General features: G+C 41.5%; 1 protein-coding gene across 2 annotated transcripts in view; it reads left to right on the forward strand.

Annotated features, from left to right (window-relative positions):
* Window positions 1-1,020: 1,020 nt before the first annotated feature.
* gabra2a (gamma-aminobutyric acid type A receptor subunit alpha2a) overlaps window positions 1,021-17,600 on the forward strand; it is a 110,346-nt gene continuing 93,766 nt past the window's right edge. For both annotated transcript variants that reach the window (XM_049596300.1, XM_049596299.1), the window contains exons 1-3: window positions 1,021-1,233; window positions 1,515-1,591; window positions 8,682-8,794. In XM_049596300.1, the coding sequence (XP_049452257.1) occupies window positions 1,524-1,591; window positions 8,682-8,794 (181 nt within the window). In that variant the 5' untranslated portion in view covers window positions 1,021-1,233; window positions 1,515-1,523. The remainder of the gene's footprint in view (window positions 1,234-1,514; window positions 1,592-8,681; window positions 8,795-17,600) is intronic.

The raw sequence follows: 17,600 nt of genomic DNA on the forward strand, positions 1-17,600 counted from the left end.
TACCCTGTAAGGGCTTTTAAGCTCCTTACATTACATCATTACTGGCAACTGACACCGTCCTGTGGCGTATCATACTGCCGTGACAGGTGCTGTCCTGTTGTGTTATGAACTGACCTCCTGTTGACCTATACTGCTGCATTAGGTGTCATCCTGCCTACTGGCAGCTATCACATCACGTGGCTTTTTGCGTTGGTGTCTGACACCAAATTCACTGATATAGCGGTGGTATTTGACGACTTCAGAATGGCTGGTGTCACGCCATCCATCATCCCCCCCACTTCCTGATGATAAAGTCAGCTCATATAATTTGTCACTTTAGAAACGGTGAGATGAAATGTATGAACCACACAAATGTAATGTATCGTTGTGCATCGTTTGCAGAAACCTAGGATGCCATAATTTTCTTCTTGCAATGGGGCTGGATTTTGCCGATTAGTTAAGCTTCATCAGGCTGGCAAATGCAGAGTTACATCAGATTTTGAAGTGTTGAGCTAAGGCAGTAGTTGCAAAGCTTTTTCTGTCTTTAGAAGCTGAGAAAATGTCTTGCCCCCAACGCATAAAATTACTGCATTTATTTTGGTAGGCCTACCTATACTGGCAGGAGCAAAAGCAAGGAAACAAGTCGAATTTTATTGAAACAACGTTATTAAAAACTGTCTGCATGTTTCTTTTCATGAATGTTTCTCATTAGTTCCAGTTGCACATTCTACTTAAGGCCTTTAAAGGACTTGGCAGGCTCTGGATATTTGTGTAGTCATTAAAGTCCACCTTTTGCCAGGCTTCTTCTCTTCTCCTTGTTTTCATATTTAATTAGCCGAAATTCATTAATTCAAGTAACTATGACACCTACCCGTTAATGTCATTCCACAGGCTTTTTTTTATGCAACTTGCACAGTTGATTTTCGTCGAGCGCAGCGGTGCGCACTAATGAATACCACATTACAAGGAAACGAACGCTTCCCTACCGGCAGACCACTCCGCCTCAGTATCTATCCGTCAGTGTGCTGTGCTACAGTAAGACGCTGCTCTTTGTACAGTGTGCTCTCAGGTTAGTCTCTGGGTGAGCTGTGGGGACTCCCTGTCGGAGGAGCTGACGGAATGGACGGACAGTAAACCCACTCATCTCTCTCTCTCTGCTACTCTCATTTTCCGCCAAAGGCTCGTTCATCTCCACTGTGTTTAGCCACGGACCAGTCTCTCTAGGAAACCCCGGGGACACCTGTCGCGTTTCAGGTAGGCAGAATCATTCGATAATGGCACTTAATTGGATGGATTCTCCAAAAAAGGAAAAAAAAAAAAGCTGTGCAGAAAGCTTAATGTTTAGGCTGTGTTTGGATGGGGAGTTGGGGATTATCTGAACTGATCAGAACCCCAGTGTGAGGAGACAAAGCCGTTGTAATGTCTGTCTTTATCGGTGTGGAGTCCGTTTAATTGCAAAAACTGTAAGGTGCTTCCTTTGTGCCGCGCTACCGTGTAATTACGCGCTCTGACAGCGTTTCCCGTCTTGTTTGCAGGCTTCAGCGATGAGAGGACGATGGAGCTCACATTCCATGCCTATATTGGTCTGTTTGATCATACTGTGGCAGACACGGTAAGTTTTATGTCTACGATATAGCCTATGTTTTTATAAATCAACAGAAAAAAAATAAATAAAAAACACTACCGCGCGGACGGCAGCCTGACCGCGCGCACAGGCAGCGCACACGGCTCTCTGGCTTCCGACCTAAAGGCTATTTAACGGGCTGTTATGTTAAGCAGCAGTGACGGCTATTACAAGTAGGCAGCTTCCGACCTTACTGAACCGTGTTAACATAAGGATTTATTATAACACGTCCTTTGAGCGCTCAGTTCATTTCCACGCTGAACGCGCAACACAGAACCACGTTGATAAATCTAACAATTTAATAATTATTTGCATATCAGAGAAATATCACGCTTGTATGCAATCCCTTAAGAGTCGTTAGGACGTGTTAGTAAGTTCGGCTCTTTGAAGCATCAATTTATTCATATGAATCTCAACTTTATGAATCCGTCGCGTGCAGCTTGACGGAGGGCAGACCGTTTCCAAAAGTTGAAATCCTAATCGATATTAAATCAAGCATCAGATTAGACCCCTATTAATCTGCATAGTATTAAACAGGGTTTCTAGGAAACCTGGAGGAAGGCTGCTATACAAGAACAGAACATGCTGAGACAGTGCAAAGTAAAATGATCCAGGTTATCAACCATCAAACGGAACATGTGCCTAATGTTCTGTGGAAATTCATTTACCATTTTATTTTTAACCCTCAAAAAGAAAGAACAGGAAATTCACACTGAGACTTGTGTGTTTAAAAAGGCAGCAAGAGAGGGGCATTTTGACACGTATTGTCACAATTCTCTCTCTCAGTGCATTGCAATCCTGATTTTTTTAAACATAGATAAGGCAGTACATTACTGTGCTAAATTCTTGTTTTTAAGTATTATTCCCCCATTATAAATGGTTAAAGTATACAATCTATGACAAGCTGCCCTACCAGTGGGTAAAATGTGACTCCATGCGTCCACACTGATAATGAAAATATTCATAATGTAGGCATTAATTAATTAACTAACCAGTCTGGTGCTAACTAATATTATAACTGATCGAGAAACAAAGCTGGAAGTTTGGGGGGAAATGGAGCACAGAGTTCTGCAGCACTTTATAAATGTGCTGTGATTTATTTCAAAATTGCCAAATACTGCTTACCAACACTGCACTGGTACAGATATTAACAAAGATTATGATAAGCAAACAACGTATTACCTCTATAACGACAGGTTAAGTCTATTTTGATTGACTGATTGATTGATTTTTTTTTTTCAGTTTTGTATCATACACACACATGTGCCCAACCCTCATGGGTTTGTAAGACACCATTACAATGACGTCGCAGTGACAATCCAAAGTACATGTTATGTTACTGCTCAGTCCTCAGACAAAATTCTATCAGGCCTGTCAAAGAGACTCAGGCACAAAAAAGGTTCCCCTTCTGAAATTTTTCAAGATCATCCGACCAAAAGAATTCAACATAAACAGAGGTAATTTTACTGAAAAGTACATTCCTTATGTCTTCATATACAAGACAGTAAAACAAGACATGAATCTCATTCACAACTTCACCTAAATTACACAACAAACAAATTCCGTCCTCCTCTGAGGTGGCGTTAAACCTTCCTGTTTCTAAGGCTTATACGTACCAAGGTTCCTCAGCGTAACTGTGCACACAGGGATATTTGTCTTTTGTTTAGCTTATACCTAAAGTTCCACACTGTAGCTATTTTTTTATGAGACGTTAAGTTTGTAGTTTGGTTTATACCATACCATACCATACCATACCATTTAACAGACCATTTTTCTCTGAAAATGCGAAACATTTCACTCTTATAATATCCTGAATATCACAGTCTATTCCAAAGCCAAAGCTTTTGACATTTATGTCCGATGTCTGGAGGTTCCCGTTCCATATCTCCACTGAAGTAAATTCATGGATACCCAGGAAGGAAGGATCAAATTGCTCTATAATGCACTGTGTTACAACTGTTCTGTTTTTGGAAACCCCAAACACCGGAAGCATAGTCAGACACAGGACATGCACACGAATTGTAGAGTTGTGTAAAAGCATAGAATCCTAGATTGCCACATTGTTGAACTTTGTAAAGTACAGATCCTCGTGCTCTACCTGCAAAGAACAGTGTGCTGTTACATTGGAACACACAAAAGTCAAGGGAACGTACTGCAGACTTACAGCCTGAATGTTACTGTATTGCAAAGTGGGCTTACTTACAGCACTGGGTACAACATTATACATAGAGGGGACTTCAGCAACCTGAGGTGATGCAGGTTTACATGGATTGACAGTGTTGTCACACAGGGTGCTGTTTGTTGTTGTTGTAGTTGTGACCATCTGATGGCCAAGGAAGTTGTAAAAGGTGATTGATTGTATGTCCTCTCACTATGTAACAGTCATGAACTGTAACAAACAAAATCATTTAAAGAGGCAACAGATAGGATTCTTTTTTTTTTTTAGCTTGGCGCCACCTAGCGTCAGTGGTGTTGCATTGCACTGTCACAACGACCAAATTGACCGTGGGGATCAATCAATAATATAACTTGATTAGACTCTCTATATTAAATAAAATGTAAGGTGTAAAGCCACCAGTATACCTCTATGTATATGCAGAATGAGAAGGTGTGCGGACACTCAACTAAATAAATGAGTAAAGAGACTGAGCAACAATTATCAGATTTATCTGAAGAAAAAACAAATACTAATGCAAATAATTATACCAGAATGCACAGTACCAGTACAAACAGCTCACAGTAAATTATATCAATATGCACAGTATCAGTACAAACAGCTCACAGTAAATTATATCAATATGTACAGTATCAGTACAAACAACAGTAGACACAGTGGAATTATACCAATATGCACATGTAAACAGTCCCCATTCTAGAATAAACGCTACCGTATGGAAACCATGCGGCCGGTTGGAGCTCAAATTGAATGGGAAACAAAGTTCAGTGTTCACTTAGCTGGGCGTAACTTAGCTGGGCGATGTCGGTCGATAGCTGCTGGAAGGGAGGGGGGTAATCACTGTCCGAGGGCTGCTGTAGAATGGCAACCAGGATGTCAGCCGACCAACACTCGCTACCCGCTCCCTGGTTGCGGCGATTTGCGATGCTGGCCAGCTAGGAATGAACTTGCAGCCAGTACAGTACAGTCCTCTCTGGTCTAGCTAACATTTAGCCGTGTTACTTACTGATCCATTAGAAAGAAAGCTAGCTGGACATGGGTTTTGAAGCCTCTTTGGTCACGGAGCTTCCTCCATCTCTTGAACACCTGACTGAGGTTTACTCTTGTTTTTCCTCTTCTTTTATCACTCTTCTTTTTGCTCTTCTTTGCCTCCTCACACAGAGGAGCTCCTTTTCTTTGGCTAGGCTGTTTTTCACTTGTCTCCAAACTTTGTCCGTCTGCCATTGTGCTCGTGACTCAACTATCTCATGCCCAGTTCCTCATAAGGACCAGCTCCAGTCCCTGATTGGCTGACCAACCAATTTCACAATACATGACGCGTTTCCTGCCATAAATCAGATTTTTTCCGCTAAATTTCGGCACCAGTGGCAGAAGCTTATTGCATAGATTGCAAAGCCACTCAGTAGCCTATGTAAACGCTGATAGTCTGATTTTAGGGATGCACTGATCCACATTTTTTCACTTCAAATCCGATCCCGATACCTTAATTTGGATATCTGCCAATACCGATACTATTCCGATACCAGAGCTCTGTTTGCTTTAATATTATTATTATTATCATTATTGTTGAATTTATATAAGGCTGTAATAAACTCCTCTCTACAGGCAAGTATGATATGTACATATGTATGCATGTATGTCCCAAAAGGCAACTTGAGGTAAGTACAAGGTCAGAAAAGCAGGAAATCCTGTTCACAGGAAAAATCCCATCCTGAAAACAAATATGCAACTGTAAGGGTTTCAAATTGATTTTCAATATTTATTAAATTCCAAGACAGTGTTAAATTACTAGTGCAATATACACTATTAAAAAACAAAAAGTACCTGTCATATTAATCTGAACAGCACAGATTCAAATCAAGTAGACACTACTATGTAATAGTGTTGTCACAGTACCAAAATTGGAACCCACAGTACGATACCAGTGAAAGTATCACAGTTCTGAGTAGTATCACGATACCACAGCAAAAATGAGGCAGATGTGCCTTTTGTCATTTATAAAAAGATAAATCACTTTTCTATAATACATCACTGATATTTCAATGGAATAAATTACTTATTGACTTATTCATACTTCAAAAACAGCACCAATAAGTGATTAACATAGGGGGGATCAAAATAAAATAAATAAATAAAATAAAAATCAACCAGCCACCCTCCTCCCCTGACAAGTAAAGAACAGTCCCTTCATAAGTAAAGAACAGTCCCTAAAGTGCGGTGAGGTTTGTGGGCCGTTACCTGCCACAGAGAGAGAACAGCTTGTTTCTCCTCTGACACGCCACATACCTGTGTGCCACCACGGCTCGGCTGTTCAGGTACTTCTAGACAGTCATGACGCCAACAAAGAGGACATTATTGAACCTGGAGTCGGACTTCAGAGCTGTCGCCAGTTAGCTGTTCTTGCGCCGCGCAGCACTTTGAGCCTCCGCCATATTTGACAGGAATACATCCCTGTCTGTGTCTGTGACCCCCGTTCAACCCACAACCAGCAGGATTTGCCTTTAGTTCCTGCTGCTGGTTGAAATCTGTACTGGCACAGTGTGCTGAATGATTTCTTTTGCTTGCATAAAACTATTTTTAGTCGCAAATGCGAGTAAAATGCTCGCACCATAGAGCTCTGTGGAAAACAAATCACTGTAGCACATATAAACAAATCTAGCCTACAAGTAAAAATAAATTAATAATAACTCTCACTGCTTAAATATACTCACTAGCTCAGTTCATACCTGAAATGTCACTGGATACAAACCACTGCAGCAGCATATGAGTGTCAGGTGGACAGCGCGTGCCGTTATTGGACGCCGCATGGACACTCACTCTCTTGCGATTGGACTTTGATCTTATCCCACAGTAGTGGTTCCCTGAGGTACCGTAGTACTACAGTACTCCAACATTACGGTATCATATGTACTGTCATGTTTTAGTACCTCAGTCAGTGCAACACTACTATGTAGCAATCATCATATCATTCCAGCAGACAACGTGAAAGCACAGACGCGGCTCATGGATCAGAAATTTCCGTAGGTGGATCGGAAATTTACGATCCGTGAATTATGTTGGTATCGGAACCAATACCAATACTGGATCGGATCGGCCCCATCCCTATATGATTTTACTGTGGCCACGACCCTGTGCAACCCACATTATTTTCATAATGATATATTTAGGAAAAGATGCTGTCTGTTGCCTCTTTAAAATGATTTCGATACAAAGTATAATATGACGAGCTATGGCTCACAAGCTAATTTTAAAGTCAGCATGGGTGGATGTCATCATGCTAACATGTCTCCCCGCTTCCCTCACTTGTTTCCTTTCCTCACATTTTAGACCTGCCCACGGGAGTTGGGAGTGTAGGAGACAAATAAGACATTGCAAAGACATGCAGGATGTATGACTACTACAGAAATAGTTCCAGCATATATGTACCTTTTCGTAAAGCCACAAACTAAGGTAATTTTTACGTTATAGTTGAGAGGAAATGAAAAATGCCTTTTTAATTCTTTTAGATCATATCCCTGGCTATATCGTGCACCTATTTAACAATATATGCCAAAAAAAAAATACAAAAAATCTCTTTCTTCATATTCTCAAGTCTAAATCCAATCATGTTTTCTTCCTGTTAAAAAATCATGTGTCAGTAAGATAGTAAACCAGTACCAACCAATGATATGACAACATCCATCCATCAAACTGTCTGCAACTTTTAGCCAGACAGAGCTAAGACTAAATCAGCTAGCTAGCAACAGCCTGGTACACCGTGGTTACAACCTGCTCGATTTATTCATTCTCTGCTGTTGCGGGCTGCATTTCAGGGATTTCTGTTTAAAAAGCAGGCTTTTTACAGTTGGTACTTGTTAATCTTCACCACTCGCAGACAGCTCAGCTAACCCTAACCCACCACACTGGCCTTTGGAGGCACATGATGTGCACTATATGCAAAAAGTCCTTTGTGCAGCCTCTCCAGTATGAGGTCAATAGAAAGCTGATGGTATTGAAAATTATACTCTCTGGGGTTTTTAAATAGCCTGGTATACCATAATACCATGGTACCCCCAAGCCTAATGGGAAGCCTTCTTTTCAATGATCAAATCAAATTCCTCCCAAACTTACATACTGCCTGCCTATCCTGTTTACAGTACATCACAATATTGAAGCCTGATACTCTCTAAATGCTGTTTAATCTGGACTTCAAACAAACATGAAAAAGTTTATCAATCAATGAGAATCAGAGGTGTAGATAGGTGCGTTTTTTTTTTAACTTAAGTGCAAGTGTTCCCTTGCTTCCAGATCTTACCAATAGTAAGCTCAACCAATCACGTCCTGACTCACACGTTTGCTAAAATGTAGAACTATTTGTTTAATAAGAAACAAGGTCACACTCTGGAGTCTGGTGTGATCTCTTCAAGTGCTTCTACGGTTTTCAATTTGTCCAGCTTCCGATAGAATTGACTTCTCAAAAATATTCTGTATTTAAAGTGATTTAAAATGTAGCAGATTTTACACATCCTTATAGGACATTCATATAAGACACTTAAACAAATTTAAACCGGCCCTCACATGAATGTGTCTTGCTTACAGCACAAACCATAAATACATTCAGTTAATTAAAGGTTATTCAACATGCATGATTCAGCCTTGTGCTGTAGGGTTTAGGCTCAGAGAGTATTTTGCGTAACATTTAAAATGTGCATCATTGTTTGACATACTAGAAATCCAGTGCCACAGCATATCTTCTAGGTTTAGTATGAAATAATCTGGGATAAAATGGATTTGATATTGTAGGTGGAGATTACCAAGATATGTCATCACCCACCACAGTTCTTAGTAATACTTAACTGAAGCATATATCTGTAGCTGGTGTCGAGTTCTGAGTCCATAATCAGACATTTGTCTTTTATTTAGGTCACAAGCAGATTCCAATTCAACACGTAACTTCAAAGACATCACCACCTTCACCAAGATCCTGGACAGTCTGCTGGATGGATATGACAACAGACTGAGACCTGGCCTGGGAGGTAAGACAAGGAAGATCTTTCACATACTTGTGCATGTGCACCAGTAAATAGGTTCAACAGTGAGTTAATATTGTACTGTCATAAAGCTCAGGGGGACTGGAACAGATTCCAAAATAAATGGTCAAAATTGAAGCAGCAGAGGATTCTGACATTTATTATGAGTCAGACCACTAAAACACTGCATCCTACATTTCTCATAATGCTGTTGACTCTTCCTGTAACATATTCTCATACAACAGTTCATATGAATTTAGTCTCGCCACCAGACAATCAGAGATCTCCGCCTTCTGATAGTCTGGGGACACTCCTTTCTAAAGTGTGTTTAACACACCAGAGAAAACGGCCGGCAACAAAGCAACGCCTCTTGCATTTTGTAAAAGGACACGCCTTCTCGGAAATGTGCGCTCCTCCTTTTCTTGTCCACAAGGAAACAAACACACAGAGAGCTTGAAAATGGATGCCGAGAGATTTAACTCTGTTTTATCAAACGCAGGCTAACTCCCATCTAAACACAAAATCAGGGAGAAAGTCATCAGTCTTTAGTTAAGCAAAGCGTCTAAAGACTGACTTGAGAGTCTAATATGAATTAGCGCCCCACTAATGATGTTATGTAGTTAATATAAAGTTACATACCTAAGATAAATTTACTTTGTTTAGTCAAATGAAGTTACTTTTGTTAGGTTTAAGAAAAGAAACATGGTTGGTTGTCTTTACGTTTGGGCAAGTATGTTTGTAATATGTAGGAAAGGTTTAGGCAAGTACATTTTTGGATATGTTATGGTGAGTAAAATTACATAGGTTTGGTTGAGGTAAGTAAATTTACATAGGTTAGATTCAGGTAAGTAAATTAACTTAGGTTAGGTTTAGGCAAGTAAATGTACAAAGTTTAGCTTTCGGCAAATACAATAACCTGGGATAGACTTAGGCAAGTAAATTTATGTATGTTAGATTCAGGCAAGTAAATCTATATAGGTTAGGTTTGGGCAAATAAGTAGTGGTCAGTAATAGTACTGCTTACAAACTGGTCTTCTGGGAAAAATTCTGTGTTGTTTGACCCATCCATCACCCCAACCGGCCTTTTTACATTGACTTTTGGTCTTTATAATACCTTCTTTATTTTCTACTCCTGTCAGTGCATTGGTCAAGTGACTGCAGCCCTCCCGGTTATGTGGGCTATACACAAATTACTGGATAATAGTTACGTGGGTTATATATGAATTGCTGGCTCATGGTTACGTGGGTTATATACACATTCTGGTGCATTACTTTTTGGATGTATACGTATGAACAATGTATGAGAACAACCTGCTTCCTACCTGGTAAATACCTTCATCTTGTCATACCTGCAGTTGTATGTTAGGCAGTCTGTTATGAATTTGATGTTGTCTTGAGTTAGAAATGAAAGATTAATGACGAAATTAAAAAGTAAAGTGGAAGCTAGTGTGCTCAGAGACAGTGGGTGGATCTTTGGGCATGCATACATACTAGCCTTACATTGCCAGCCCACACTGTCTTCTGTCACTGTGGTCTAGACGGAGTCAGTAGAAATAATTGATGCAATTAATGTTTTTTCCATCATTGTTTAATCTACTGTCTATTTACGCAGTCAGCTGATCAGCTGATCAGTTTTATATCAGGTATATAATATGTTATAAATAAATAAATTGTAAAATATAAAATTGTAAAAAGAAATAAAATATTTCACAGAGCCCAAGGTGACATCTTCATATGTCTAGTTTGTCCAACCAATGGTCCAAAACCAGAGATACTTACTTTAAAAAACAGAAAAAAGAATTAAATGGTTACAATTGCAAGCTTGAACCAAAAAATTGCTTGAAAAATGACTGACAAAAACGTATTCCAAAAACAGTGTTGATAGACTACATCTACTTTTGTTTCAGGTTTACTTGAGTGCAGTGCCACTTCAAATACCATGAATTCTCAGTTAAAAGGCAAAACATTGAGTATGCTTGTATTATGATATCAATAATACAGTGGTGTCAGTGGTGTAGTGGTAGTTGGTGGGATAGGTGTACTACTGGGTAGATGGGTAGGTTACCAAGGAGGAAGTGAGTATACTCCTTTATATTTCAGTGTTTTTTGGCTGACAGTTGGGTATACTGCAAAAGTCCAGAAAGAGGTGGGTATACCCCATATACCTACACTTTCCCTCTGCTGCACCACTGAATAGTGAGGTCATTCCATAATCACCGCTGTGCTGCTCTCTTTTCAACTACTGTTTTCACTCATTTTTAGTCATGTCACTGTTGTCTTTTTTTTTTTAATTGTTGTTAAGCTCTCAGTGAAACAAAATAAAGTTGGCAGATGTTTCTGATTAAAAGCCTTCAAGGTAAAGGTGGGGGTCCTTTAATGCGACATATCTGCACAGGGAGTGTTTTATTGCAAAGTAGAATTGCATGGAATTAATCTGTGGATCACAGCAGTATTTCTGTTACAAAGACAAACCCTGAGCAGCAAATTGATGAGTATGACATCAGTGGTGGATTAAGTGTTGTGAAAATCTACAGTAAACTGAATATATCAAGACAATACTTACGCACTGAGGAAGTGTTGAGTTTGCATGAACAACATACTATAAAACAAGAGCAGATCAGAAATCAGGATGACTTCTTACTAAGATATGATCAAATATTCTCATAGAACAGCACAATTCAGAAACAGTGGCACAACCAGGATTGATGCGGAAGTCAAATGTTAACTGGTATTATGCCTGGTACAAACTACACGATATCAGCCCAATTGTAGCCTGGCGCAGCAACATACGGTGTCGGCATGGATTGGGAACGACAAAGAGTGTCGTACGCGATAATCCATCGTTTCATCTCGTGTAGTGTGCCATAGTAGACAACAACCGACACCACGTCTGGGACGCCTCAGGATGTTCTAACAGAAAGTCTGCCATGTTTGATTTTCTTTTTGTCGTTCATGACTGCTCCCGTCACAGCTGTCACTTTGACCAGTAGAAACACAGAACAATCTGCTGCCGTAGACAACTGTATGACAACAACACCCCAGCGTTTTTAATATTTCCTCTAGGGATGTTACCACACAGAGTAAAAGGGGGAAAAATGATGGTGTGAAAAAGCAGAGGCACTTTGTCAACCCGCTGAGTTAACGTTACTGTCATTAGCATCAAGATAGCAAACAATGTTATTTCTTCATAATGGAGACGGACACAAAGTAAGAAAATTAAAAAATAGCGGCTTTTACTCACCACAACTGCAGAGGCTCCCAGCTTCATATTAAACAGACCATCTGATAAACGGGCCGTTATTTATTAATCCCTCTGTATTTTTATTTTTTTATTTATATATTTTTTTATTTATATTTATATATTTATTTTTTATTTGTGCTCCTATTTGCTTTGATTAAGTTAATGCATCGTGCTGTCACTTACTGTATTTGTTTCAAATTAAAAGCCCCTTATAACTTAGGTTGAGAGAATCCCTTTATTTCTAACCAGACTTTTATTGTGAAACATTTGCAAGAACTTGTTGTGGAGGATTCAGTGACTTGTTTGTTTGCGTACGGTTCTTCAAATGTAGCTCCTGCCATCTGGTAGTGCTTTTTTACATACTACAACAACATTTTGGCTGGCACATGAACACACACAGTGACTGAAATAATAGTAAAAGTAATAAAAATAGGACAAGAATAACCTGATGACATCACACACGTTGTGAAAGAAGATCAGGGATAATTGGTGAGTACCATCGTGTAGTGTGTCATATCTGTCAGCCAAGTCAGATGGGAGAGTGACTGTTGGACAGAAATGTCGTGTAGTGTGAACCAGGCATTAGTCTCTGTGAGACTTTCAGTGGCCCCATCTGGCCACCTAAGCGAAAAATTTTTGGGGGCGCGATTGATCAGTTGTTTAATACATCTGACCAATCCAATGCAAAAGCTCAGCCGTAAAGGCTTCTGTTATGATGCTGTTTCTACCAGTAGCAGTACTACCAATTTACTGCAGCACCTCAAACAGAGGCATGCTGCCGAGTGGGAGACGTGTTGCTCCCTACGAAAATATCCCTATTCAAGTGCTGGAATTTGTTATTTACGTGAACGCAACACAGGCTCAGCTCCATAGACTGTGTGGTCAGTGCCATGCTGCGGGTTCGGGCCGGGCTCAGTTATAATTGTCAGTCAGGGAAATGCGGCCCGGGCCGTGCTCTTGTGTGTGTGTGTGTATGTGTGTGTGTGCGCGCGGAACTCCGCCATGTGCAATACAGAGAGCAGAGGAGGATTGTAAACGCGCACCATGTAGAGACAGAAATGACATGCTGTGGTGTAAATAAGATAAATAACATGAGGCTATTTAGTTTGTTTAATAAAAGGACAAGGTATAGACCTGTTCTATAGGAAAGGTATCGGTGCTATATGGAAAATAAAATTAAATAAAATTAACTTGACCTTCAAGGGGGAGCGGGGGGTGCCGTAGGGGAGGCAGGGCGCCCCCCTAATATAATGGTAGGAGAAACACTGCCGTATGATAAGAAAGGGGCATTAGGTTGTGCATCATGGTGGCTGTTAGAAATATTATCATATCTCTCTGAAACTATAAAACAAAATCAGTTTTTGTTTCAAATGATGAGAAATGGTCCATGTGGTTGTAGAACCGTGCTTCATTTTATATCCACAACACTTTAATTTAGTGTTAAGTTCTCGGTATTTGAGAGGTAGCGAGTTACACCTTCATCTCAGTGCTACATTTCATCATATCTCAGACCTTTGTTGTTCTTAAAGGGATATTTCACCCACAAAATGACCATTTTTATATCAATTTCTCACCGTGTGTTCATCAGAATTGGAAAAGAAAACTTTATTTTTCTTGCAGGCTTCCATGGTGAATGGAGAATCTAAAAAATTCTTTGATAACTCATCAGAAATACAAATGAAATTTATACAGTTCTTGCTATATTTTTGTAGTGGTAACATCCTTATATCTGTAGAAAATAATTCTCTGACATGAAATTTTAATGCCCCACTAGCCAAGAGTCGCTTAAGAGTGAATCTAAATATCTGAAGACTCATTGCCAAAACATAATCAGTGTATCTTGAAAACAGAAACAAGCAATTTCAATATAGCATTGCCTTCAGTTAACTTTTTAATATCGTTTCTATACAGCGGACTGGAAACTGGAAAAGTAGAAAAAAAACTTCAAAAGTAGAAAGAAACTGTGATTTTGAATGTCATGCTGTCAGTCAGTTGGGGAAAAGAGGTGTTCTCTATCATATCAAGATTATTTCCCCACCCAGTAGTCATAGCTATGGGAATTATCCCCATCTGGAGTAATCGTCGCGGAAAATTAATAATCTTTAAGACACACCATTTTATGTGGTCGGTATGCGCCAGGCTATCAAAGCCCCACCTTGATTTCCACCTTTTGGAGTCGACATGAGAGCAGAAAGCAAAGAGAGAGGAGTTTAGTGTTTGTCCACTTACCTTTGTTTAGGTTGGAGAGCTGGCCTTTGCAGGTCCCTCTTGAAGATAGCTAAACACTGTTTCTTATTTTTGGCAATAAGGAGTGAAGCAGTTGAGAGGGGTGCCATATCCGTGTATTGCAGCTGTCTGTTTACGCATGGTGGAGGCATAGCAGCTCGCTCGAGCCTGATTTAGTTGGGGGCAGGGTGTTGCATCCCTCTAGGAGGTTGTTGCTGGCCCATCAGGGTGCTTCCCCACCTCCATTATAACAGTTTCAGTAGGGGGTGAGCAGACTGTCTCATATAGGAACTTCCCTGCTCCTGGGAACTCTGCTGGGTTGGATAGGAGTCCCTACTCCCCTGGGTCAGAGGACGAGATAGACATTCTTGGCCTTGGGCCCCTAGAGGATGATGAGTTGGCCCAGCAGGGGCCTGTAAAGGAGCATAACCAGCAGTCACCTCTCCTTCAGGAAATTATTGGCCAAGCTGCTTTGGCTCTGGGACCAGGCCTGCCAGCTGCCAGCCCGCCCCTTCCTGTTTCAGTGATGAAACAGGGGGACGACCCACATGGTTCCTTGTAGTGGTCAGGAGTCGGTTTACAACACCAGACCAGACCAGACCTACTCTCCAGGGGAGGCCCAAGTCCAGGGGACTGGAGGCTGCACCCTGAAGTGGACGGAGAGATCTGGCACTGCTTCAGCAGAGCAGTGGCCGACTGCCCACTTTCCCACTGTTCTGTTCCATGGGGGTCCTCTTCCACAAGGACTTTGGGCCTGGCCCCTGAGAGGGCCGGTCTGCTAGGCTTGGGACTTGCGCAGTCAGCGGTTCAGACCATGCAGAGTGCTCGGGCACTGTCTACGAGGGCTGCATACTCTTACCTCTGGGAGCTCTTGGCATCATGGTACACAACTAACCAAACTGATGCACTGACATATGCAGCCCCAGAGGTGCTCCGGTACCTGCAGGGGCTGCTTGAGGCGGGAAAATCACCTTCAACCCTTAGATGCATGGTGGTAGCTATCAAGGCTGCAGGTGATTATAGGCTTGCAGATGGTGACTGCAGCCTCATCTCTCAGTTCCTGAAGGGTACGTAGGGGCTTGCACTGTGCACCAGGAGGCTGGCCATTCCACCATGGGACCTAGGTCAGGTGTTAGCTGCCTCGCAGCAGGAACCTTTTGAGTCTCTGGAGTCAGTCAGCTTAAGTGGCTGTCTCTTAAAGTGTTTTTCTCTTGGCAGTGACATCAGCCAAAAGAGTGGGGGAACTGCACACTCGGTCAGTGGATAAGAGCTGTTGTCATTTCCTGCTGGATGGCGCTGGTGTCATGTTGTGTCCAAACCCTGCATTCCTGCCAAAAGTACTCTCAGACTTTCATTGGAATCAGTTGGTGGAGTTGCAACCCTACGACCACTCCAAGGAGGGTAGTGAGGGTCAAAAAGACTCAAATCTCTGTCCTGTTGGAGCTCTGAAGGTCTATGTCAGGCACACTGCAGTTTTTAGAAAGACAGACCAGCTTTGTGTCTGCTTGAAGGCCCAGTGCCAGGCCAGCCGGTGTCGAAGGCTAGGCTGTCTCATTGGTCATGAAGACAATTCAGCAGGCTTACAGAGGGGCTGGCATGTCAGTACCGGTGTGTGCACGGACACACTCAACACGAGGCGTAGCTACCTTGTGGGCCTTGTGCCAGGGTCCCACCCTCTCGGAGGTCTTTGCACTTGCTACGTGGTCAAGTCCATCCACATTTGCAAAATTTTACTGCCTGAATGTGGTTACTGGCACCTCCTTTGGGGAGCGTGTGCTGAGTGCCACCACACAGTAGGCCATATAATTCCAAGTCCCTGAGCTGGGGGGGCGTCTGACCCAGCGGGAGTAATGTTGCATATTATTGTCAGTGGCCTGGTGGCAGGCTTGCCAACTGAGCGGTCTTTCTGCACCTAACCCCTGCATTTGGTGGGGTTGGTCATGCGTGTGACATCTTGTAGGAAAGAAGTTGGTGATGATTATGTGGTGGCTGTGTCATAACTAAGCCTTAGATACATGAGTCTGTTCTTACATGGTACTGAGTCCTGTCTTCTTTCTGCTTTGCACTTTTTATTTCTGTTTGGTGTGGTTTGAGTTTGATACCGAGGGGAAAAACTGCATTAGGATCCAGTATTTGACTGCTGTAAACTATTTTTTCTGATTAAAAAAAGATTTCCAACAGGAATCGATACGGCCCGCTGAGGCCAAAGTTGTATCCGGTACTTTGGTACCGAAAAAAAAAACAGGTACCAACGTATTTTTTGCGTGTTGGCATCGATTTCAATTTAATTCAATTCAAATCACTGTATTTATCCCCAAGGGGCAAATTAAAAGGGCATGACAGTAGCTATAAAAACATAATCTGCAACACAAAATCAGCATATACACTGGAACATACAACATTCACAGTTAGCAAGAGTATAATAATTTATAAAGTGCATGGATTGAAAAGTGTTTAAGTGTTTATAGTGCTTCAATGTTCAGCATTGAGGAGCTGGACAGCCCTGGGGACAAAGGTCCTCTGTGTCATGGACAATGTAGTCTGCGTCCTGAGGGGAGCCATTCAAACTCAGGACACAGAATATAGTCCAGGTCCTGTAAAATCCTGTGGGCTGATTTTACAGTCTGCTGATCGCATAGGGCACTTGGTACGGCACTTGGTAAGTATCGGTTCTCATGACAACCCTAAAACACAGTAACAAAACCAAAATAGGATTGTAGAATTTCTAAGCAAATTTATCAAAAGAAAAAACTGGAATGTCACATTGACATAAGTATTCAGACCCTTTGCTGTGCCATTTGATAATTTGCTCAAGTGCCTCTCATGTCTCTTGAATATTTTTTTATAGCTTGACTGGAGTCCACCCGTGGTAAATTGAATTGATTGGACATCACTTGAAAACACACACAGCTGTCTATAAGGTCTCACAGCTGACATTGCATATCAGAGGAAAAACAAGCCATGAGGTGGATAAAAACTACCTGCAGAGCTCAGAGGCAGAATTGTGCCCAGGCGCAAAGATTTCCATAGTTCTTAAATGTAAGTAGTTTGGAACAACCAGGACTCCTCCTAGAACAGACCACCTGGCCAAATGAGCTTTATGGCAGTGGCCAGATGGAAGCCTCTCACATGACAGCACCAACATTGTTTGGCCTCAATTCTGAGCATTATGTCTGTAGGAAACCAGGCACCACTCTTCACCTGTACAGTACCATCCCAATGGTGAAGCATGGTGGTGGCAGCATCATGCCGTGGGGTGTTTTTTAGTGGCAGGGACAGGGGTTCTGCTAAGGGAAAGCTGAACAGAGCAAAGCACAAAGACATCCTTAATGAAAACTGGATCCA

This window comes from Epinephelus fuscoguttatus, linkage group LG14, assembly GCF_011397635.1.
Source record: "Epinephelus fuscoguttatus linkage group LG14, E.fuscoguttatus.final_Chr_v1".
NCBI classification, from domain to species: Eukaryota; Metazoa; Chordata; class Actinopteri; order Perciformes; family Serranidae; genus Epinephelus; species Epinephelus fuscoguttatus.